At 37.7% G+C, this 23,336-nt stretch overlaps 1 protein-coding gene across 1 annotated transcript; it reads left to right on the plus strand.

Annotated features, from left to right (window-relative positions):
- Positions 1-1,434: 1,434 nt before the first annotated feature.
- Positions 1,435-22,950, plus strand: TIGAR (TP53 induced glycolysis regulatory phosphatase). Its single transcript, XM_054577954.1, has 6 exons — positions 1,435-1,539; positions 9,708-9,745; positions 13,804-13,925; positions 17,122-17,199; positions 19,801-19,911; positions 20,819-22,950. The coding sequence occupies exons 1-6, from the start codon at positions 1,508-1,510 to the stop codon at positions 21,248-21,250; spliced, it is 813 nt and encodes a 270-aa protein (XP_054433929.1). The 5' UTR covers positions 1,435-1,507; the 3' UTR covers positions 21,251-22,950.
- The last annotated feature ends 386 nt before the right edge of the window (positions 22,951-23,336 follow it).

The following is a 23,336-nucleotide window of genomic DNA, read 5'->3' on the forward strand; positions in this document are numbered from 1 at the left end:
AAAGCTGAGGATTTAAAAAATTGCTAATGCCTGGATCCCTCCCACAGAGGTTTAGATTTATTTTTTTCCTAGGATGTAGCTAGGAATTCAAAAGATCCTAGACAATTCAAATGTGCAGGTAGATGTGAGAATCTCTGAAGTAGTCCTGTGTCACCACTGACCAGCTGTGAGCTTAGACAAATTGATTTATTTCTCTCGGTTAGATTTCTCACCTTTTAAATGAAGATAATATAGCCTATCCTGTCAGAGTTGTTCAGAGGGCCAAATGGGACTATAAATGTGAAATTATTTTGAAACATGTGCCGTACTTCACTTAAGTTCTCCAAACCCATCTCGTATTTCACTGGGGATTCAGTGAACCAAATGCATTATTAAATATGAGAATTTAGGTAAAGTAATGCATGAAGACAATGTAAAGTTCACACTGTAAAGCTTTACCAATGTAAAGTGAACACTGTCAAACTTTACCTGTGTCATGGCTACTCTTATTCCATTTTATCTATCATGCAGTTGAGGGTTCAAGAGGTTAAGGAACTCTCTCAAGGCCGTGACGACTGTTAAAGAAAACTTATTCACTAGATGCCTTTTAAAAAACAGGGAGAGCGGGAAGACCCTAGTCAAGACCACCGCGGTAGAGGTCAAGACTACTGCTATCGGGGAAAGAGTTCGTAGTCAACTCCCGATACAACAGGGTCCAGTGCAGATTTATAGCCAGGGGCCAGGGTGAGGGATAGAATGGAAAATTACTAAGAGGAACTTGGTTAGATAGCAAGGGTCAAAGGAAGAAGAGCTTGATTTGAAATCAAGAGTGGAAGAAGAGGAGTGGTTAGATACCAAGGGGTAAGGGGATTCTTGGTAAGCTGGCTTCGCAGGATTCTTTGGGAAAACTGCGCTCATCAGGCCAGGGATGAGGGCTCGCCTAGACGAGGCTCAAAAGAGCCTGACTGCAGTTTGCTCCAGAAGCATGCCTGTCAAGGAGGAGTTCGGGGCTGAAACTGGATGGTCTGTGTCCACAGACCTCGCTGACCCTGCGTCTCTCGTGTTAGGGTTCGACAGCTAAACCTCATACGACCCAATTTGTCTGGAGCTGTATACCCACGAAGTCAGATTACTTGGCTGCATTCCAGTCTCAAATCAGATCAACCCCAAATCCGTGAGTTGGTCCCCTTATCTGCACTGCGCCTGCAAGATACCAGCTTGCCCGGGCAAGAATCGCTCCCACCGCGGACTGCAAGGCGGGTCCCGCACGCACCTGCCGCGCGCCAATCACAGGCCCGCGCGCAGGGGCGCAAGCGCCACGGCCCTGGGCGGGGCCTCAGCTCTCACCAGTCTCCTCCGACCTGCCGGCCTCCCCCCACTCTGATTGGTCTTCCGGAGAGGACGTACTCGGCCGCCTCGGCCTGTGGCAGCGAAGCCGGCGGGCCGGCTGGGTTTGGCGGAAGTGGTGTGGGCGAGGTGAACCCGCAGTGCAGAGAAGCGGAGCAGCGCGGCGGAGGAGACGCCAGCAATGACGCGCTTCGCTCTGATGATTGTCCGACAGTGAGTATTGCTGTCGCAGGGTGCCTTTCCCTTTTCGTCACTGAGTGTGTTTTGGAGTGGCTCAAGGGACCGTTGATCTGTCATCCCTTCTCCCTGCTTGCTCACCCCTCGGGGGATTGGCTTTGACGGGCGATTTTCTAGATGTTTTCGTACGTGCCGTTTCATTTCGACTCCGCTTTCTCCGCCGTCCTCTCCCTCCCTCCCATCAGCCACGCTAAGCCAGGGAGGCAGGTGTTAGTGTCATCAGCCCCATGTTGCAAATGAGGAGAGCGGGGTCTGGATAAGTGGTCGAGGTTCCCAGCCAGTTGGTGACAGAGCTGCAGCTGAGGAAAGACAACCTTGTCTCCAGATTTCTTTGTGCACCGTTTTGGTTCCCAGCATATTGTGAAGACTGTAGAATAGCTAGTCCGAGGCTGATATTTTCGATGCTGGCTGCCTTCCCCTATCCTCCTTTCTCCGTCTCTACAGTTCTTCCTTGTTTCCCGCTCGTTTGCCAGGGCAGTCAGCCCCACAGACATGTATCTATGATTTATTTCTTCCCTCCAGAGGCTCCATTACTGGAAGAGGAAAAAGCAGGTTCCACCCTCATCTCAGCCGACCGCATCACCCCAAACTAATGTTTTTACCATAACGTTACACGGAGCTAAAGGCTGACATATCTTTATGTCTCATCTTTTTCCTTCTCACCAGTTATTTGCCTACTGTTAATAGGAAGTGAAATTCAGGGTGGTTAAGAGCACAGATTTTTTCAAGCAAGATAGACCTCGGTAAGAATCAGGGCTCCAGCTACAAGCCTTGCAGCCTGGTGTTCTGCTAACTGACAGTCTTTCGGATCTCAGTTTCCTGATATATAGAACGAGGATAATAATAGTACCTACCTCATTGGGTTAGTGTGAGAATTAAATGCGAGCAAGGTAAAGTGTATAGCACAATGGTGGGGAAGAAATATATCTGAGAATTAAATAACTTCTCTTTCTATAAAGATAGCTCTAATAAAAATGCAATTAAACCTCAAATCTGTATGTGTAGTTTATTAGAGCAGCATTTTGAGTAGGTCTATGTGCCAGTGGACTGGGTTTCATAGAGAAATAAGATATCATTTTTGACTTAATGGAATTCACAAGGAGCACGAGTATGATTTAACCTTGTCAAGCCGACTTTAACTGCTATCTGTTCTGTCCTGTTCTTCTTTTACAGGAAGATATCTTGGGAATCATCTGAAAGTGTCCCTTTAGGATTCACAGGATTCTAACGACTAAACTAGAAGTCGAATTCTTCTCTATCTCTTCTTCTCTACCCTCTTCATTGGTAGAATGCTTTACCACCATTTTATAACCTACTTAAGCTCATAAGCTAATCAGTAGCAGAACAGGAACTAGAGGACTGATTCTTCCAATGGTAGAGCACTTTCTGGTTACTCTGACCCAGCCAGTACAGTGTCTGGCATGTCGTTGAAGCTCAGAAGTTGTAGGAAATTTGAGTTAAAACACATCTTGAAAAATCAGGTGATCCCTATTTAGATCCTTAATAAACAATAGTTATGCCAATGGGGATTTTATCCCCTCTCTGATTCTTAAAAAAAAAAAAAAAAGGCTTAGTTTTTTTAATTAACTGCTCACAGGATTTCTATAGAAACCAATTAAAAAATGTGTTAATAAATTATGTTAGGCACCGTTGTAATTAAGTTCTGACAACAGTCCAGTGAGGTAAGGATCGCTTCTCAATTTGCAGATAAGGAACTGAGACTCAAGAACTCATGTAACTTGCTTAAATTCACATGGCTTTGGTGGGATTTGAACCAAAGCAATGTGAGGCTGTAGTATAGCCCATACTCTTAACCACTGTACTCTTCTGCATCCTATTTTATTGAGGTAAAGACTAGTATTTGTAGATTTCTTGAATATCACCAGACATTTTAGAAGCTACTTTTTATTTCTCTTAATATAATTGTGAATAATTATAAGAATAGTTTGTTTTGTTCCATTTTATTTGTGGGAATGTGGAATGAAAGTTGTAACAATTGGCAGGATTATGGTAAGCTGCTTTCCTTTCTGAAACCTCTCTCTTTTTCCCTTCAGAATTTTCAAAGCTAAAAAGTGATGATTCTTTCAGGAAAAGAAATGATTTCAAACTTGATTGATAATCACCATAGTTAAATGTAATAACTTGTTGGAATCAGCAGGATTGGATCATTTAGCATAATATTGGGAATGGGCACTTGAGTTTCCTATTACCTAATTCCGTATAACTCTCTAAGATAGATAAACACCTTGAAACTGATGGCATGATCAATATTTTTTGAGTTGGACAATTTTATTGAACACTGCCTCTTCAGGTAACGCAAAAAAACTTTAAAAGCAATTTCTTTAAGTTAACCAAATCCTTTATGAATCTTATGCTGTTACTGTATGTGTGTTTACCTTTCTTCATCATATACTTGGTAGTGAAAGTACCTTGTGTATCATTTTTCGAATAGAATGCCCAGGACTTCAAACTTTAAGTCTACTAATATTATTAAACTGTAACTTCTCATGATTTCATAGCATGGCATTGTTGAAAACACCAGTATGTGTTGGCATTTCCATCACCTATGCAATAGACTGAAGGTCCTAGTTCCCTTGAAACATTATTTGTAGGTGTTTGCAGTCAATTCCTTGCAGACAATCCATTTCACTTCTATTTTTAACTAGCTTTTAAAACTTAACAATTTTTTTACAAACTAAATTTAATTCACTTTAATGAGTTAAAATGATGGATTAATAAAGTTACTGATAGCAAAACTGATGCTTTTCTCACTCTGTATCATCATTTAACTTACTTTTTGTTGAGTGCTAATTGTTGTTCTCGTCTTTAAAAAACAAGTAAAATATTAAATCTTCTGTAAACTTTTCTAAAGGTAACATATAATTGTTATGTTATTGTGATATTTGTTTCCTAGGAGTGGTGTTGATTCTAGCCTTTGCACCTAGGATTAATCTATATATAAGCAAAAATATACCATGAATTGGGTAGTACATTCTTTTCCCCCCCAAATATCTAAGGAAAATCTTCGAATTACTAACCCTTGAAATCATCTATATTTTCAAGGGGATTAATTGGTGTAGAGCAATTAGGATAAAGCTGTATTCATGATTAAAAATCAGGTGAGCCTTTACATTTCCACGTATGCTAAAGCATACCTATTTTGAAAACTTGCCTCAAATATATACGCATTTCCCATCATTTATCTCTCTCGTGGCACACTGCATGCTTGACTGTTGAATTTGGATTCTTTAAAAGGATATGCTTGGGAAATTAAGCTTTCTATAGGATTTCTGAAGAAATGCTATAGCCTATAAACCAGAAACAGCAAGGTCAAATACCTTTTTAAGTGAAGAACAGTGTAATAATCTACAAAACAAATGATGCCTATTTGTAGGGCCTATAACTGTCTGGTCATAAGACTTCACTTCTTGGCAGAAGCATTTGGATTCCTGCAGAGTCGAGTGTTGTGTTTTGGAAATGGATCACACTGCAGATTTTGAAAATGAGCGGTGTTATTCCTGACTCCTTCAAAATATACTCCTCTGACCTTTCAGCTCCCTTCACCTTTTTTGCCTCTGTCACAAGCCATGCTTTCGTTAAAGGAAGTAGATTAATAGCAAAACTGTTTTAGCCACCTACGTTCCCCCTCTCCAAACTAAATATAGACCTCTTGATAAAGCTGATAAAAACTGTAAAACTAAATAATTACGAATGTTTTTTAGAAAGAAATTATATTTTTAGATTCCTACTCTGCTATATTTACAAAGTGATTTGAAGGCAGAAATGATCCATAGAACGCCAGTGATTGTTATGTCTGCAGTAGTTTCTTACTGACTTACAGCTAAATGAAATCCTTCATTATATCAGAGCTATTTTTTCCCCTTCCACTAAAGATGTTAGATGGTGGGCCAGCTCCATTACAAAACTGTCAAAGTACTTGAGATTCCATTGTTTTGGTAGGATGACATTTTGATTATATAATCCTTTATCAAATCACCTGTTGAGATTAAATTAAAATCTTGAGCTGTCTTTTCAGCAGGCACACAGAAAATTATCATCTCTGCTGAATTTGTATAATTTTGTAGAGACCTGGATTGGCAATATTTAAAAATTTTCCTCACCTTTAATTTAAAATTTATGAAATGAATGAGAGTTTGTGATCCACATAGAGTCAGCAGAACCTTTTAAGGTTCCTGTATAAAAGTAAATATGAGATGGGGGTACCTCTTTCAATTCTGCTGGAAATTGAATTTGGCTACAAAGCCACTATCTAAAGAGAATGTAACTTGTGTTTAAATAGCAGTTCTTTCATTCTTGGTCTTAGCAAGATTATGAGGCTGAGACAGGAAGTGAATCCAATGTTTAAGAACCATTTTCTGTATTAGAAATGACAGTTTGCCTATCATTCCCCTGGATGCTTTATTCATCTGAGTGGTTACTCTTTCACATCCATTTCAAAAGATTCTGAGTGTATTTTGGAGTATAAGAAATCTATCATTAATATTAACAATGATGATAATGGTAAATCAGCAGTAAATAGTTCTGTGTAATTTCATTTACTTGTCATACACTTTTTTAAAAAAACGAATAAATTGACATGTTTAGACACAAAACAATTCTTCCTAGTCTTCCTGTTCTCCTTACCCCCATAGGTGACCACATTTATTAGTACTTGGTATATTCTTCCAGTGTTTCTTTGTACATATCCAAATGTTTATTCTTATTTCCCTCCTTTCTAAAATGGTAGATTTTAAAAATCTACACCTTGCTTTTTCTACGTAATGATATATGTTGGTGATATTTCCCTATCTTTATATTCAGTCTCTCTTTTTAGGGGACACTGTTACATAGTATTGCATTATGTAGATGTAACAGTTTCTTTGTTAATGTAACAAGTTCTCTGTTAATAAACCTGTAGTTTATTTAGCATCTTTTGCTATTAGAAATAATACTATAACAAGTATTCTTTTAAATATGGATGAATGCAGGCTCAGTAATAGGGTTGCTGGACCAAAGGGCAAACGGATTGGTTATTTTGATGAATAGTTCCAGGTGACTCTCCATAGGCAGAGTACATTCACTGAGGTTCTGTTATTTCCCAGGATTTTCTCCGTATTCGGATGATACAGTGTCTGGCTGTGCCTTTAAGGAACTGGAGCCAGGTAGATACACAGACAAAAAGTTACTTAGCATGCAGATGATAAATTAATTGTGCTGGGTAAAATGGTAGCATGGAGTTGGGGCATTTAAATGAAATGGTAGGTGGGGAATGGGAAGGCAACCTAAAGAGTTGGCTGCCTGTGTTGGGTATGGAAGAAAGAGCACATATTTGCCATATCTAGCAGTCAGTGTTTTAATAAGCCTGCCAGGGGGTTCTGATACACACTCTACTTCGAGAACCACTGCTCCCGGCAGAGGTTGGTAACTATTTTTTCTGAATAACACAAAGGGGTCCAGACAGACCTGAGTTTGTGATTCTGTCTTTAAGATCTGTTGGAGTTTCTTTCCAGATCTGAGCAGCTCAGTCCCATGAGAGATTTCCTTTCTTTTCCCTTTCCTTTTTTCTTTTCTTTTCTTTTTTTAAAAGCAGTGCTTCATTTAAAACAAAGGGGGAGTTACCAGACTTCATAGTAACAGGGAAATATAAATTAAAATCATGATGAGATAAACCATTTTATGTGTCAGATTGGCACAAATTGAGAGCTCATATTACTAAGTGGTGGTGAGGATGGGGAACACTGCAGAGTGCTATAAAGGGGTATAACCACTTTGTGAAGCTGAATATTTGCATACCCTGTGGCCCAGCAATTCTAGTGCTAGGTATATATCTCTAGGCGTAGATGAGCAAACTTTTATTAAAGGGCCAGATAGTAAATAGTTTAGGCTCTTGGGGCCATACAGTTTGCCTGAACTACTGAGCTCCATTGTTAGAGTGTGAAAGTAGCCATAACAATATACAAACAAGTGGGTTTGGCTGTATGCCATTAAAACTTGGTTTACAGTCCTGGCTGTTGTGGCTCAGTGGGTTGAGTGCCGGCCTTTGAACCAAAGTGTTGCTGGTTGGATTCCCAGTCAGGGCACATGTCTGGGTCCTGGGCCAGGTCCCCAGTAGGGGGCGCATGAGCAGCAACTACACTTTGATGTTTCCCTCCCTTCCTTCCCCTCTAAAAATAAATAAAGTCTTTTAAAAAAAACTTAAAAAAAAAAAAGAGGTGTTTGCTTATTCTTGAGCGGTTCTGGATCATAACTGTCCGTCAGAATCACTTGGTGGGTTTATTAAAACAGATTTCTGGGTCCCAACCTCTGAGACAGGGTGTTGCAGTGGGCCCCGAGACTTTGCATCTTCCGCAGGTTTTTCAGGCAATGCCAGTGATGCTGGTCCAGGGACCACGCTTTGAGAACCAGTACCCAAGAGAACCTGATGCTCTGTTTATAAGCTTGTTCATAGCAACATAACCCCAAACTGGAAACACTCTAAATATCTATCACCAACAGACCATATAAATAGTCTGGTAAATCCATACAGTGGAGTATTACACAGTAATGAGAATACATGACTCATTCCACAACATTGATGTTGTGGAATACAGCCACATTCCACAACCTTAACGTATCTAACAGAATGTTGAACACAAGCAACACGCAGAAGACTACATATAGTAAGAAGCAATTCATAATAAAGTTCAACAACAGCTAAACTAATCTTTCCTAAATGGGTGGGAAGCTATGAAGATAGGCACATAAATGAACATTCAAATGCCCAGGTAATGGATCCCCGGGAGGCGGGAGGACGCTGTGATTGGAAAAGGGTCCAGGAGAGTGGCAGTATCTATTAACATGGGGGGAGGGGTTATGGGTGTGGCTTTATTTGTTTGTAATGTTTACTTCACAGTTTTTAAAAGATTAGAGGTGCATTAAGTTAAATCTTTGTTTTCTACAAAGCTCTGTCCAAGCGAATAAACCTCTTGTAATTCTTGCGTGCTTACTAAAAGCTAAGCAGCATTCTAAACACTTTACCTGTATTGAGTGATCACAAGAGTCATCTGAGATAGAGACTTACTATCCTCATCTGAGAGAGGAAGAACTGAAGCACTTGAGCTAAACCCAGATTGTAGAGCCAAAGTAGTTTTGTTCCTGAGCATGACATATGGCAATGAAGTTTACTTCAAAGATTTTCACCTCTCATTGACCTGGAAGGATATAAATACGGGCCGTAGACATTTGACTCCAAATGAGAACATTTGTTCTGAAGAAACCTGTTTATATTTCTGTCTCCCCTGCCCAATTCTGTGTCCCGTGTCCGCACATAACAAGCCAGTTCCTTTCGCAAGGGCAGCCACTGAGCATCTGTGTCTCCAATGCCTCGCACTATAGTATGTAGAAAGAGCTCAAGGAAGTTTCAGCTAAATTCCCCTTGATACCTTTTTGTGTATTTGACAATGGCTTTAACTGTAGCTCTACACTGTCATTCAGTCTTGTCCTAGTAACCCTGCCTTCTTCCCCCTCCAGCCTCAATTGACTGTTACTTTGTGACAAAGTTTCCAGTCCTTTCACCATTCTGGTTGCTTCAAAATTGGTTTGGTTTGGTTTTTTAATTCTTAAAAATGTATTACCCAAACCTCAGTTCTTCAGCATGGTCTGCAAGATAGTTGTCAGCACTACAAAATGGAACAGCTTGAGAAGACCTAGGACCTAGGAGAAGGCTGGGGTCTGAAGGTTTGTGTGCTTCTTTCCCACTCCATTCACTTGCTCATTCCGTTCAGCAATGGACAGACTGACTTTCCTGTTTAGGTCCTGCTGCCTGTGAAAATCATTTTGGTCAACACACTTCCTTTAACAAGAATATTTAAAAAGAAATATATACATATACATTTATTTCCCACCTGCAATTCCCTTAAAATTGATTTGTGATCTATACATTTTAATTTGGGTAGTGTGAAATTACTAGCTTACCAATTAAGTACATTAAATGATTGCAAATATTGATTTAGAATAAATTTTACAGGTTAGATTATGAAGTATGTTACATAAGTTCATATGCTATCTTTATGGATGTCATTACCTTTCATTGCTGATTTTTTTCTCATCTTAAATATAACCCAATTTGGTAATGAAGGTTTTTTTTCCCACCCTCTCTACTTTAGTGGACAAACAAGATTAAACAAGGAGAAAATAATTCAAGGTTGGTATATTATTTTTCCCTCTCTCCTTTAGTGTTCATTGTAATCTGTGAGTTAATCAGGTCTGGTGGTGCAGGGTGGACTAGGGGCAGGCCTCTGTTGTGAGTTTGGATTACAGAATGAAGGATCTTAGTCACAGAAAGAGGATCAGAGCAGATGGTGACCCAAGAGAACTCTTAAGTGAAGATGGATGTAAAGGATGGTATTCCACGTTGCCTCTGGGTAGCTTTAAAGTGGCCCAGGCAGCTGATTACACCGTCTTAAAATATGATTGCTGGGATTTAAGAGCATTTTATATTTGGAACCATAAAGTTTACTGGCTGATGTTACTGGTATTTTTCTGCTATGATATTTTATTTTTAGTTGTAACAAAGAGGATTAAAAAAGAGAACTGTTCCCACATAGGATGCTTACTTCATTCTGAACAGATTCCCCTCCCTTGTTGTGTTAATTTGGGCTCAGATCTTTTCATCTCCCTATGATCTGGCTAGTCTGACTTTAAAAGAATATTTTGGTGAACTTTCAGCTAGACGTGCTATTTCTGTGCTGTGATTATAAAAGCATTTTATTTTTTTAGTTAGGGACATTGGGGTTGGCCGAAACTGATTGTCACTCCCCATGTGCCTGGCTCCCTCTACTGGCTTCTCGTCCGATAATGGGCCTTCGCTTTCCAATTCCCGCACCCGCCCTGAGTTGTTCCTCAGACCCCTGCCCCTGACCACCCTGTCCTTTAGGGCTGTTCATTGGCCTATTATTATTACAACTCGACAATCCACAGACCACGAATAAAAGATTTCGTGTTCATACTTGTTTTTTTAGGTTTCTTTTGTGTTCTTTTTCTAATTTGGTAAGTTAGATGTTTAATTCTTGAAATTATAGCCTCCTTTTTTCTTTCCTTTTTTTAAGCATTCCAGGCTTATATATATTGAAGTACTGTTTTGGGTGCATACCTACAATTTTGATGTGTATTCAGCAGCAAGTATCTTAAATTTTCATTTTGATTTCTTCCTTGACCTCTGAGTTATTTAAAACTGTTTACTAAATTTCCCAGTGACTGGGCTTGCTTTGTGGTTGTTGTGCTTCATCTTTTATGATTGACTTCCAGTATAATGGCTTGTGTTCTGACAGTATGGTTTACTTGGTAATACTTCTTTGAAATTTTACATGGTCTGTTTTTATAAACCTACCATTGTATGTTTGAGAAATATCTGTTTCCTAATTGTTGGGTTTGGAGTTACATATCAAATAATCAACCTTGATTTTTTTTTTGTTCAAATATTCTATACTCCACTAATTTTGTAAATTTACTAATTTGCCTGCATGACCTAAATATCAATTTATGAAAGAGATATGATAAATTTCTGAATGTGATGGCCAATTTATTCTTTAATACCTGAAATTGAGTAATGTGTGCTTTGTATGTTCTACTTTTATATAGTTAGAGGCTATTTTACTATACAACTTTACATACAGCTTTACAACTTCACATACATACAACTTTAAAAATTGTTATGTATTCCTAGTGAATTGGATCATTGATTACTTATAGTGATCCTCGCAATCCTTACTAAGACTTTTTTTAATAAAGTCCTTCGTGCATTTCTGAGAGTTATATAGTTACTCCAGCCATTTTGGGGTTGTACTTTGGTGTATATTTTTCCATCCCTTTTAACCTTTCTGTGTACTGATGTCTTAAGTGTTATTACCTCATAAATACTAAGTAACTGATTTTGATTCTTTTAAAAAATACAATCTTCCTTTTAATTGTCAAGAGTAATCTATTTACTTTTATTCTGATTACTGATTTTTTTTGGCCTTTTTCTTTTGGTGTTCTGTTCTCCCTTTTTCTTGTTTTCCTTTTTGTTGTTGTTTTTATCTTTATTTTTTTACTTTTACTTCTTAAGTGCTTGCTTTTCTTTTCCTTATACAACCCTTTCTTACCTTCCCTATTGGCTTTATAATGATAAACCATTTCTATTCTTTTAGTGGTGAAAATTGTTTTTTAAATTTTTACTGTTCATACCTAATAAAGTATAAGATTAATATCCCATCTCCTGAAAAATACAAAGAACTTTTGATACTTTTGTTTAGTATCTTAATCTTATCCTTTTAAACCACAGGAAGCAGCTATTACTATTTAATTTGTTATTTAGGCAATGTTTATATAGATTTACATATATATATTTACCAGTTCCTCTTAACATTTCTGTTGTATCCCAGACCTTCATTCCTGAAGTATCATTTTTAATTTTTTTATTGTATTTTTTCCATTACCATTTAACCACCGTGTACCCACCTCCCACCCCGCCCCCCGCAGTCACCACACTGTAGTCCATGTCCATGAGTCCTTTTTTTCTTTTTTGCTCGATATCTCCAACGCCTAACTCCCCCACCCTCTGCCCCATATTTGAAAGTTCCCCTAGTGCAGATTGGTTGATGGTTAAGATAGTTTCAATTGTTTCTATTCTAGACAGTTCTATTTTATACTATTTAATTGCTTTTAGTCTAGATAATTGTAGACTGACAGTGCCTCTTAGCACTTGGAAGATATTATTCTATTGCTTTTTGGCTTTTATTGGTTCTGTAAGAAGTCTTCTCTCAGCCAAATGGTGTTCTTTGGTAGGTAATTTGTCTTTCTCTAAAACTGCTTTTGGTATTCTGCAATTTATCTTAATATATCTATGAGGGATTTTTAAACATATTTATCCTGCTTGATGTGCATTGTGTTTCCTTTATTTGTAGATTTCTAGAAAATTCTCAATCATTATCTCTTCATATTTCCTCTCCTTTATGTTTTCTTCTCTTTCTGGAGTTCCAATTAGATGCAAGTTGGGAATTCTCATTCTTTCTGTTATATCTCTAGTATATCAGAGATATGTTCCATCTGTATCCATGCTGCATTCTGGGTAATGACTTCAGGCCAGTCTTTGAGTTTATTAAGCCTCCCTGCAACTGGACCTTGCTTTACCCATTGAGGAAATTATTTTCTCCTTTAGCAATTCTATTTTTCATTATTAAAAGTTCTATTTGGTTCTTTTAGAAAGCTGTCTGGTAGTTTTTGATGAGTTCGTGTTATTTGCTTATTATTGTGATTCTGTCTTTATGTTATTTTATAGTCTATTTTATGATTTCAGTGTCAGAAGTTACTGGCTCTAAATCTGTTACATATTGTTTCTATGATTTTCATTCATGATGAATTAATTTCTTGTGTGTTAAGTCTTTGACTAAACTATTTGCTCTAAATTAGTAGAAAACTTGTTATCCTTTATTAAGAATGATTTGCTTTGAAGAGGATTTGCCTTTGATTTTACCACTGACCTGAAACTACAATACATTAGACCCCTTACAGGATTGCTGTAATATTTGGGTTTCAGCTTAAGGTTTTTGTTTGCTTTGCTTTGTCTCTTGGAGAATTTCCTTATATCCGGTGAGACCAGGAATGTATCTCTCTCTCTCTCTCTCCCCCTCCCTCCCTCCCTCCCTCCCTCTCTTGTTTTGTAGCAAGATAAGCCTTTCAAGTATCTAATCAACCTTTCTTCTGTAGATAGAAGTTCCAAAGTATTTTTTTAAGTGAAAAGGAAGGAAGGAAGGAAGGAAGGAAGAAAAGAAGGGAAGGAGGGAAGGTGGAAGGAAGGAAGGATTTCATACAGAACATTTGGGCAATGGAGATAGAAGGATAAACTTTCTTAGATGATGATTCTACCACCCAGACATAATACCTGAGTTGAGAATGTAAGATCAGAGCCAGCATTAATAAAATATAGCTAATAAAGAGATGGGAAAAGGTGAAAGAATAGAAAGCTTGAGACCGTTGAATTTTCATTATCTAATTCCCAGTAGGCAAACATTCTTTTGGGAAAATTTGAATACTTGAGCCTTTTATACCGGATTATAGCTTAATTTTACTTGTCAGTCCTCTGAAAAGTTATGTGGAAAAGTACCCAAGGAAATATTTAAATAAAATATAAATAAATGCATTTATAGTCTCTTACATGTGATTTAATTTGCATACCTTATGTATATTTTTTGAATGGTATTGTTCCTTCTCTTAATATCGTAGGACAAGGAATAGATGAGCCTCTTTCAGAAACTGGATTTAAACAAGCAGCTGCTGCTGGTGTTTTTCTAAATAATGTGAAGTTTACTCATGTTTTTTCCAGTGATCTCATAAGAACAAAGCAGGTAAGTTTACAGTCAAGGTTTAGAGTGATGAGTCCAAAGTTTCACCAGTTGTAACCTTGAACAATCTACCAGAATCTGTAGGGAATTAAAAAACACACACACATACACACACACACTACCCCCAATCTTCACTTTTCCTCAATAGAACTTTTCCTTTTTTTTTCTTTATTTCATTTTGGTAACTTTTAAATTAGAGTAGCTTGGAAAGAAAAATCTAACAAAATGTGTAAAATAAAAACAAAAGACAAAGAAAGTGTCATGAGAGAGCCAGAAGAAACAATTGACAGGAGAATCTAACTCACAAAGACATCAAATATTGGAATTACTAGATACAGTTAAATAAAACAAACAGTGTTATGGCAAAGAAATAAAAGACACATTTGAAATATCTTAAATATCTTTAGGGAATAGATTAACTATAAAAATAACCCCGGAGATTTAAAAAAGAATCAAAGCAACTACTAAAAGCTCAATGGAAGGAGAATTTTTGTGACAGGTATGAGGGAATAAGAGGGTTGGAATTTAGCCTCTCCCAATAAACAACTAGAAAACAGGACAAAATTTGTCAAACACCCTTCACATATTGGATCTCAGGCAATGTGGGTGTATGATCCCCAAATGAAATGAAACAAATGAGGTGAGCCCCAGGGTTGTCCTGAATTTTCTGGTCAAACAATATCCAGACTTCGGTAGGAAAACCCAAATAGAGCCCAATGGTCTTAGTAAATTCAGAAGATATAGCTTAGCATTTGGGAAGGTTAAATAACTAAAATGTGTGAGTCAGAGTACTAGAAGGGAGAGCTGCACAGAAAAAGAACTCCAGACATACATATAAGGATCCCCTTAAATCTTTGTCTGCTAGTAGACTATTAGTTTGCACATATGCAGGGTGAAACCGCATGAAGCCAGACAAAACACAACTTCATGGGAGAGAGCAATTACTGGGGAGTTGTAAGCTGAACAATTCTAGGATGGGGTTTGGGAATCAATTTGAGTTCCCATCAGCTGCAGTAAAGATTTCCTTGAATACCTAGAGCTTACAGTAGAGTTGTCATAGGATCATCCCTTAATAAGTGAGGCTAAACTATCCTTAGAGGAACATAATGAAGAGAGAAATAGAAGATATAATTTAAAAAAAAAACAAATTTACCTTTTAGAGATACAAAATACGATATTCTGAAATGAATATTTCACAGGATGAAATTAATAGCAGAATAGATACTGTAGAAGAAGAGCTAAGTGAACATGAAGACATAGAAACAATATTCTAAAATTATAAAAAGAAAAAAGACTAAAAAAGAAAAGTGAAGTCTCAGTGAAATACAGTACACTATCAAGCAATTTAATTTACATATAGTTGAAGTTCCAAAAGGGAAGTAAAGATGAGAGATGAGTATGAGGAGTAAAAACAAATATTTTGAGCAAATAATGACTAAAAAAATTTTCAAATTTATACCCAGTGCAAGCTCTTTGAAAAATGAGGTGAAATAATGACTTTCCCTCAAGCAGAAGTTGAGGGACCTAAAAAAATAGAACTACACTTATCTGGTCAATTGAGTTTTGACAGCGGCACCAGGGTAATCCAGTGATTGAAAGGGTAGTCTTTTCTATAAAAGACATTGAAACATTGGGTTATCTATGTGGAAAAATGTGAATTTTGACTCTTACCTCACACAACACAAAAATTAACTTGTAATTGATCATGGAACTAATCTAAAAGCTAAAATTATAAAACTTCTATAAGAAGACACAGGTGGAAAATCTTTATAAAGGTTTCATAATTCCACAGAATTGTTGAAACATAATAAATTATCAGACCCAGAAAGTGTAACAAGTCCCAGTCAGGATAAAGAAAAACGCACTTCTACATTTATCATAACAAAATTGCAAAACTCCAGAGAATAAGAAGGAAAAGCATCATTTACTAAAGACCAACATTAACACTGGCTGGTGTGGCTCAGTGGATTGAGCTTCAGACTGTGAAGCAAAGGGTCGCTGGTTAAATTCCCAGTCAGGGCACATGCCTGGGTTTCGGGCCAGGTCTCCAGTGGGGGTTGTGTAAGAAGCATCCACACATTGATGTTTCTCCCTCTCTTTCTCCCTCCCTTCCCCTCTCTCTAAAAAGAAATAAATCATTTTTTTTAAAAAAAAGACCAATATTAGACTATCAACATATTTGTCAGTATCAATTTCTTTGAAGTGCTGAGAGACAATAGGATTAACCTAGACTTTTATATCCAGCAGAACATTTTCTAGAGTGTATGTGAAATGAGGGTATTTCAGACAAATAGCCTATAATGAACTTTCAAAGGATAACTGAAGAAGGTCAGTAATTCCAGAAGGAAAACCTGAGTCTCAGAAAAGAATGATGAACAAAGAAATTGGTGAAGGTTTAGGTAAATATAAACAAGTATTGCCAATATAAAACAGTAATGATGATAATGTCTAATTTGTGGGGGGAGTGTTAAAAAACAAAGCAGGTTATGGACTTCATTTCTACCGTTTTGCAAATACAGTGTCTCTTGGCAATTAAAAATAACCAGGCACACAATAAGAAGGAAATGTGTATAAAAATAAATAAAAAACAAAAGGTAGCAGAAACAGTCATGGGAGTTATCTGGTAATGGGAGTTATCAGACATAGGCTTTAAAATAATTATTTAATGCACAAGTAAAAGACGTGGAGACTATTAAGAGAAAACTGGAAGCTAAAAAAAAAATCAAATTCAAATTTTAGAGCTGAAAATAAAACTAAAATCAAGACTTGATGGATGTGACATCAATTTAAACACACCTGAATGGGGAATTAATGAATTAGACCCTTTTCTATAAAGAATCAGATAGTAAATATTTTTTTAGTGGGTCATATGGTCACAGTTGTTCAACTCTGCTATTGTACTTTGAAAGCAGCCATAAACAATACATAAATGGCTGTGTTCTAATAAAACTTTATTTATAAAACAAGTGATGGCCTTGTTTTGGCCTGTAGGCTGTTGTTTGCTGACTTCTGAACTGAAAGTTAGGTTAGAAGGAAATAGGAAAATCTGGCATGAAGAGATAAAGGATGAGTCATGCAAAAAGAGGCAAATTTTGCAAAGAAAAGTTCTAGTTCTTTTTTATTCACTAAGAAGGCATATATTATTTTGGCTAGAATGATAATTTTTATGAGAAGAGAAACAGTTGTTTTGATTTTCCAGACTATGCATGGGATTTTGGAGAAGAGCAAATTTTGTCAAGATATGACAGTGAAGTATGATTCAAGACTTCGAGAAAGAGTAAGTAACTTATGTATTATTTTGTCATAAATTATCAATAACCACTTCAAGCTATCACATGGCTAAAAATTCATTCCTGCTAGGGATATGGAAAGAGTTAACATTTGTTAAGAATCTGTGATATAACAGTTATTGTTACAAACTCTCATAAACGGTATCTTTTTTAATTATTAAAATCATGTAATACACATCTTAAATTATAAAAGCAAAGTATACTTGTGAGAATTTAACACAGTACATAAGAGTTTAAAATTAAATTGAAAAGCTCTCCCTTTCGTGTTCCAAATTCTGTTCCCTGACTTTAAGCATAAATAGCCCACTTTATATGCCAGAAATGAAGCTTTCTGGAACTGTGATTTAGCTAAAACCATAGAATAATTTCACATCTGAGATTTCATTTCAGGTTTTCTGGAAGACTTTTTTATTATGGTCTATAATACTGACCTATAAGCTGGTTACTGTCCCTGCCAGCCCTGTGATTTCTTCTGTATTGGGGCAGAAATGTAACAGAATATCTAAGGCATTAAAAAATATATATATATTTATTGACTTTAGAGAAAGAAGAAGGGAGAAAGAGAGAGAAACATCAACTGGTTGTCTTTCATACTCCTACTGGGGGTTGAACCCTTGAGCTTAGGTGTGTGCCCTGACTGGGAATCAAACCCCAACCTTTTGGTGTACGGGATGACGCTCTAACCGAGCCACACCAGCCAGGGCTGGCTAGTGCATCTTTAAAGAATTTCTTTTCATAACTTGCATGTGTTCTCTGTTATAGCGGGGGAGGGCGGGTGGGGGGTCGGGGGGTGTGTGTGTGTGCACTCGCGCACACGCTCCAGTATGCTGCTTGGAAAGGCTCATTCTGTGCCTGAGAACCAGTGCTCAAATGTTAAACAGAAGCGTTTCGAGTTCAGTGAACACTGAACAGTACCTATTACCATGTAGTAGTAGCAAGCATTATTTTTCATCAGGCTGGGACATCTCTTCTCTCTCTGAGCTCTCTCTCTGAGTAACTTCATCCTTTCTTATGATTTCAGTTGATGAGCTGATGATTTCCATTTAGGTACTTTTAGCTTAGATCTCTAACCTGAGCTGCACACTCATACATATCAAACTGCCTACTGTTCATTTCTGTTTGAATGCCCCGCAGCTGCTTTAGCTCAGTGGACTGCAGTCTCCTTTCTCCATCTGGCTCTTGCTTTGCCCATTGCTCAAACCATTCATTCCTGATTCTTCACTGTCTCTCATGCTGCACATCTGTCATCACCTTGTCAATACTGCCTCTAAATAGTTCTTGAATTCATTGCTTTATGAACCCACTGCTGCCATCCTATTGCAGTTCGCCGTCATCTGTCACCTAGATTTTCCTGTTTTCACTGCGCTTTATTATCCAATGTAATGTCCACAGTGCAAGCCAGAGTAATCTTTGGAAAATTTGCTTGCTACACCGTTCTCTACTTCTCTTCTCTTTTACCTTCAAAGGTTGTCCGTGTTCTTACCTGGCTAGCTCTCAGTGTGCTGTGGATCGGATGTGTTGCCTCCACCTGCCTCTGTCCTCTTCCCTTGTGCTTGGTGGCAGTTTAATAATAATACTACTGAGCATTTCCACGTTGCTCACCACTTTCTGGCCCTGTTCCAAGCACTGCACATTTACTAATTTTCACAACCACCACATATTGTGAAGATTTAAAAACATCATGTTTTAGCCCCCATTTTACAGGTGCAGAAACGAAGGCACACAAGTCAAGTCCACACTCAGGGTCACAGAGCTAGTTTGTGGCAGAGCTCAGACTGAAATTGAGGCCGCCTGGTTCTGGAGTCCCTTGTTCTGGACCACTGAGCCGCTCAAGGATCTTGGAGTTGCCCAGATAACCTCTGCTCTTTCCTCACTGAGCTTCTGAATCTGTCTCCACTCTGCCTGGAATACTTGTTCCCCAAACCTGGCCCGCCCCCACTTACCCTGAGGCTTTAGCCTTCTTTGATCCTCAAGTCCGGATTGGAAGTCTCTGCTGTATGTGTCCCTGTCCGGTATTTCCCTCCATCACAGCACTTTCCCATTACCATTCCTAGGTCCGTGTCCCCACCACACTGCGATGTCCACAGGGACAGGGAGCCACATCTCACCCACCCTCCTTCACTGCTCTGCCCTTACTGCTTAATGTGCTTCAGCTTAGTGTTTGGAGTATTTAACCAATGGTTGTTTCCATTCTTGAACAAATAAATAGAGCAAGTGGTGATTATTGATGTTCCTCTTTATAACAGAGGTTGCTGCAGATATAACTGAGGATGTCAGAGTTGGACTTGAGGATTGTAAAAGCACCTGGCAAGAAAATGTGCATATACTTATGTAAAAAATATTTTACTATTGGACTCTGTTTGATGGTATTGTTAGACTCTTCTGGTGTCATCAATGCAAACCTAAATAATGATTTACCTCTTTGAATATTTTATTATGCAAGTAATCCATTATCATTGTGGGGAATTATGAGTCCTGAGGAGATATAATAAGATGCGTAGAAGGAAACCATACTTTGTGGGGTGATTGTACTTAATTGTTGTATTGCAAATTCATTGGAGACACTTTTGTTTTTTGGACCATTGCAGAAATACGGGGTTGCAGAAGGCAGGGGGCTGAGTGAGCTAAGGGCGATGGCCAAAGCAGCTGGCGAAGAAATCCCTGGGTACACACCACCTGGAGGAGAGACCTTAGACCAGGTACGTAACCCCGGGGCACACTGATGAACTGGCCAATGGCCCAGAAGCTGAAATTGGACTTTTTTTTTTTTTTTTTTTTTTGTAAATTAGATGTTCCTGAATTTTAGAAAAGCAGATTGAAAGTTGTTTGGTTTATAAAACAACTCTGCATGACATTATTTTTTTTTTTTAAGCTACCCTCACTTTCTCATCGACTGTTAAGTTGGCAGTCATAGCAGATCGTGGATTTAAAGGATGTGTGCTATTGGAGGTTACTGTTAAGGAAACTTGTTGACTATGAATCAGTAACCTCAGCAGTGGTAGTGGAAGTCAGTAAAGTGAGTGGTGATGTTCAAAGAGAATGACAGGGAGAATGATTCAAGCCATGAAATCCGCAGGCCCCTGCCGTCCCTCTGTGACGGCATCGCCGTGCTTGCATTTCTTTGGATCATTCTGCTTTGGAATTGTATTATTGGTGATTTTCCCCCCGTTCATTATTTTCATAATTTTTTTTGTAAAGATTTTCTATTAATTTAGTAAAGGGAAGGTGGTGTTTTTGTTTTGGGGTTTTTTTTTTGTGTCGTTGTTCTAAGTAAACAGAAGTGTTATATGTAGTTTCCTAGTTAATACTACTTTATGGGTTTCTGTTTACTTGCACACTTCTCGAACTAGATTCTGAAAGCTTTGAGTCAGAAATCTGGAATTGTACCTTAGTCATCTTTGTCCCCAGTGTGCTTCCATAATTGCAGAAATATGGTGGGCCATCACTAATGTCCATAGAAATACTGATTGAATGAATAAAAATATAGCATTTCATCTGCTCATATAGTGCTTACATTGACATATTAGAAAAGTCCAATCAGGTTTTATGTTTCTGTTTTAAGATGGTCATTAATGTCACTTACTTCACCTTTTCTTTCCTTTATAGGTGAAGATGCGTGGAATAGACTTTTTTGAATTTCTTTGTCAACTGATTTTGAAGGAAGCAGGTCAAAAAGAACCGTTTTCCTCAGGATCTTCAAGCAACTGTCTGGAAACTTCTTTGGCAGAGATATTCCCTTTAGGAAAAGACTGTGCCTCCAAATTTAATTCAGACAGCAGCGCTCCGGAATTAGTAGCCAGTGTCTTAGTTGTGAGTCATGGTGCCTACATGAGAAGCCTGTTTAATTATTTTCTGACTGACCTTAAGTGTTCCTTACCAGCAACTGTGAGCAAATCCGAATTTACATCAGTCAGTCCCAATACAGGGATTAGTCTCTTTATCATAAACTTTGAGAAAGGAAGAGAAGTTAAACCAATAATTCAGTGTATTTGTATGAACCTACAGGATCATCTAAATGGAGTGACTGAAACTTGCTAAAATCTAACAATTTTGAGCCTCTGAGGGAGGGAGTGCCTTTGACTTTATTTTCATCCTCTGCTATAGCTGAATTGGAAACAGTTAAAAAGCTCTCTACTGTAGCAATTTTAAAGCTCGAATGGAATCATAGCCACATAAAACACTAATGGAAAACTGTTTAAAATTGACTTTTGTCCGAGTACAGTTGGCATTTTCCAGAGTATTTGTACCACTCTGTTTAGTAATATCTCTGGATTGTAAATGGACGAAGGAACTCAGTATTGCAAATTGGGGGATTAATAACCTGATTATTGTTTTTTTCTTTTATGTTGATATTTTTCTTTAATGTCTGAAAAGTCTAGCTTATTTTATTGGCTCTTGATAAGATACTGTACGTTTTTTGCTATCTTCATCCAGTGCTTGGATGAAGGAACTGTTTATAATTCCCACTGCATATTTATAGTGCCAATATGGTATATTTTTAAAGTCCTTTAAATATAAAGTGCTTACCAGTATAAGTTTATATAAAGCAAAATGACACTAATTTTTAATATAGAAATCAGCTGTTGGAATTGTTTGCTCAAAGGTTTGAAATGTGAATAAATGGAAATTAGAATTGCAGAATGGTATGGTGAGGAAGAAGTTAAAGCATCACTTGATTTAAAAATATTGAAGAAGGAATCTAAGCAGGAAAAGATAAAGTTCTTTCCTGTCTAATCTGTAGGCTGAAGGATTTAATTTGAGGAGGGCTCTAATGAAAGTAAATAGGTACTAGTGTCCTGCACAGAAACCTCAGAATAAAAGTGGGTGCTTCGTTGAAAAAAGAAATGGTACTCTGATAACTGCAGAGGTTTTTGTGAAAGGTACAGATGAGGTTGCCTCTTTTCCCCACCAGATGGCACTGGAGAAAAGGGATTTTGCTTAACTTAATTTTGTACATATGAGTAGGCCCTCAAAAATCCTTATCTAAATGAAGACGTGTTTTATATGTAGTTTGTTTTTCAGTTCGCATGTTGATGAATGCTCTGAGTCTCAACGTTTACAAGAATTAACATTAAAGTGTGTCAGTTAAGGCTAAAATCATGTCTAGTCAACATTTACTTTAAACGACATTTAAGTCGCACCTGAAGTCTGGCATTCTGCTGTTCTCCATGTGTCTAGCAACGGCCGTTTTCCTGCCAGTATTGGAGCAAAGCGTGTGGTGAGCACCAGGGGAGGACACTGCAAATGAAAATTTGACAAAATAACTGAAAGGGACAAATAATACGAATATCTACATTCCCATCATCCACAAGTAATATCCCCCTTTTTTAAGACCTGATTGTGATATAAGTCACAGTCCTTATTTCACCAGTTCTCGCAGTCCTGTGCCCTCTTGTTCTCTACAAAGGCAGCCATCACAAGGAATCGGTGTTCACGATCATCCACTCTTTATGTTCCCACCTGGAATCATAAGGAAGCAGTATTATTTTGGTGTTTTAAAAATGTACATAACTATCTTTAGGCTGTCTGTATCTTTTATTTTTACTTATGTCTTGGGGCTCTGTGCTGATTTGTATATGTCTATTATCTTATAGCCACTGTATTTTGTTGAATAAATATGGCACTTTTGTGTATTTATTCCCCTCTATTAGTGGAAATACTCAACATTTTCCCATAGAAACTGCTCAGGGAAAAACCTTTTGCATCTTTTCTCACGCTATGCAATAAAATACATGCATCTCCCATTCGACAAGAGCTAAATCATTTTCAGAATGGCTGTTTTGTTTTTTAGCTTTGCTAGCAGTATTCAAAAGTTCCTATTTTCCACATCTTTCTCAACACTCAACTGTCTTGACAAAATTTTGTTGATCTGATGAGTGAAAAATAAGTTACTATTTTCATGAGCTTTTCTGTGATTGCTAGTGGGTCTGGGCATTTTTTTTTTTTCTTTCCCAGTGTGTGTATTGACAATTAGGACTTCCTCACTGTTAAAGCACCAGTATATATTCTTTCCCTGATTACCTCCTTGGCTGTTTGTTTTTTTTTTAGTGAGTTGCAGGAGTAACATCACAAATACTTTCCAGTTTATTTGCCTTTTAGGTGTGTTTATCACGCACTTTTTAAT

The sequence above is a fragment of the Pteronotus mesoamericanus genome, unplaced genomic scaffold (assembly GCF_021234165.1).
Source record: "Pteronotus mesoamericanus isolate MK-2021 breed Mesoamerican mustached bat unplaced genomic scaffold, CSHL_Meso_final contig_468, whole genome shotgun sequence".
In the NCBI taxonomy this organism is placed as follows: domain Eukaryota; kingdom Metazoa; phylum Chordata; class Mammalia; order Chiroptera; family Mormoopidae; genus Pteronotus; species Pteronotus mesoamericanus.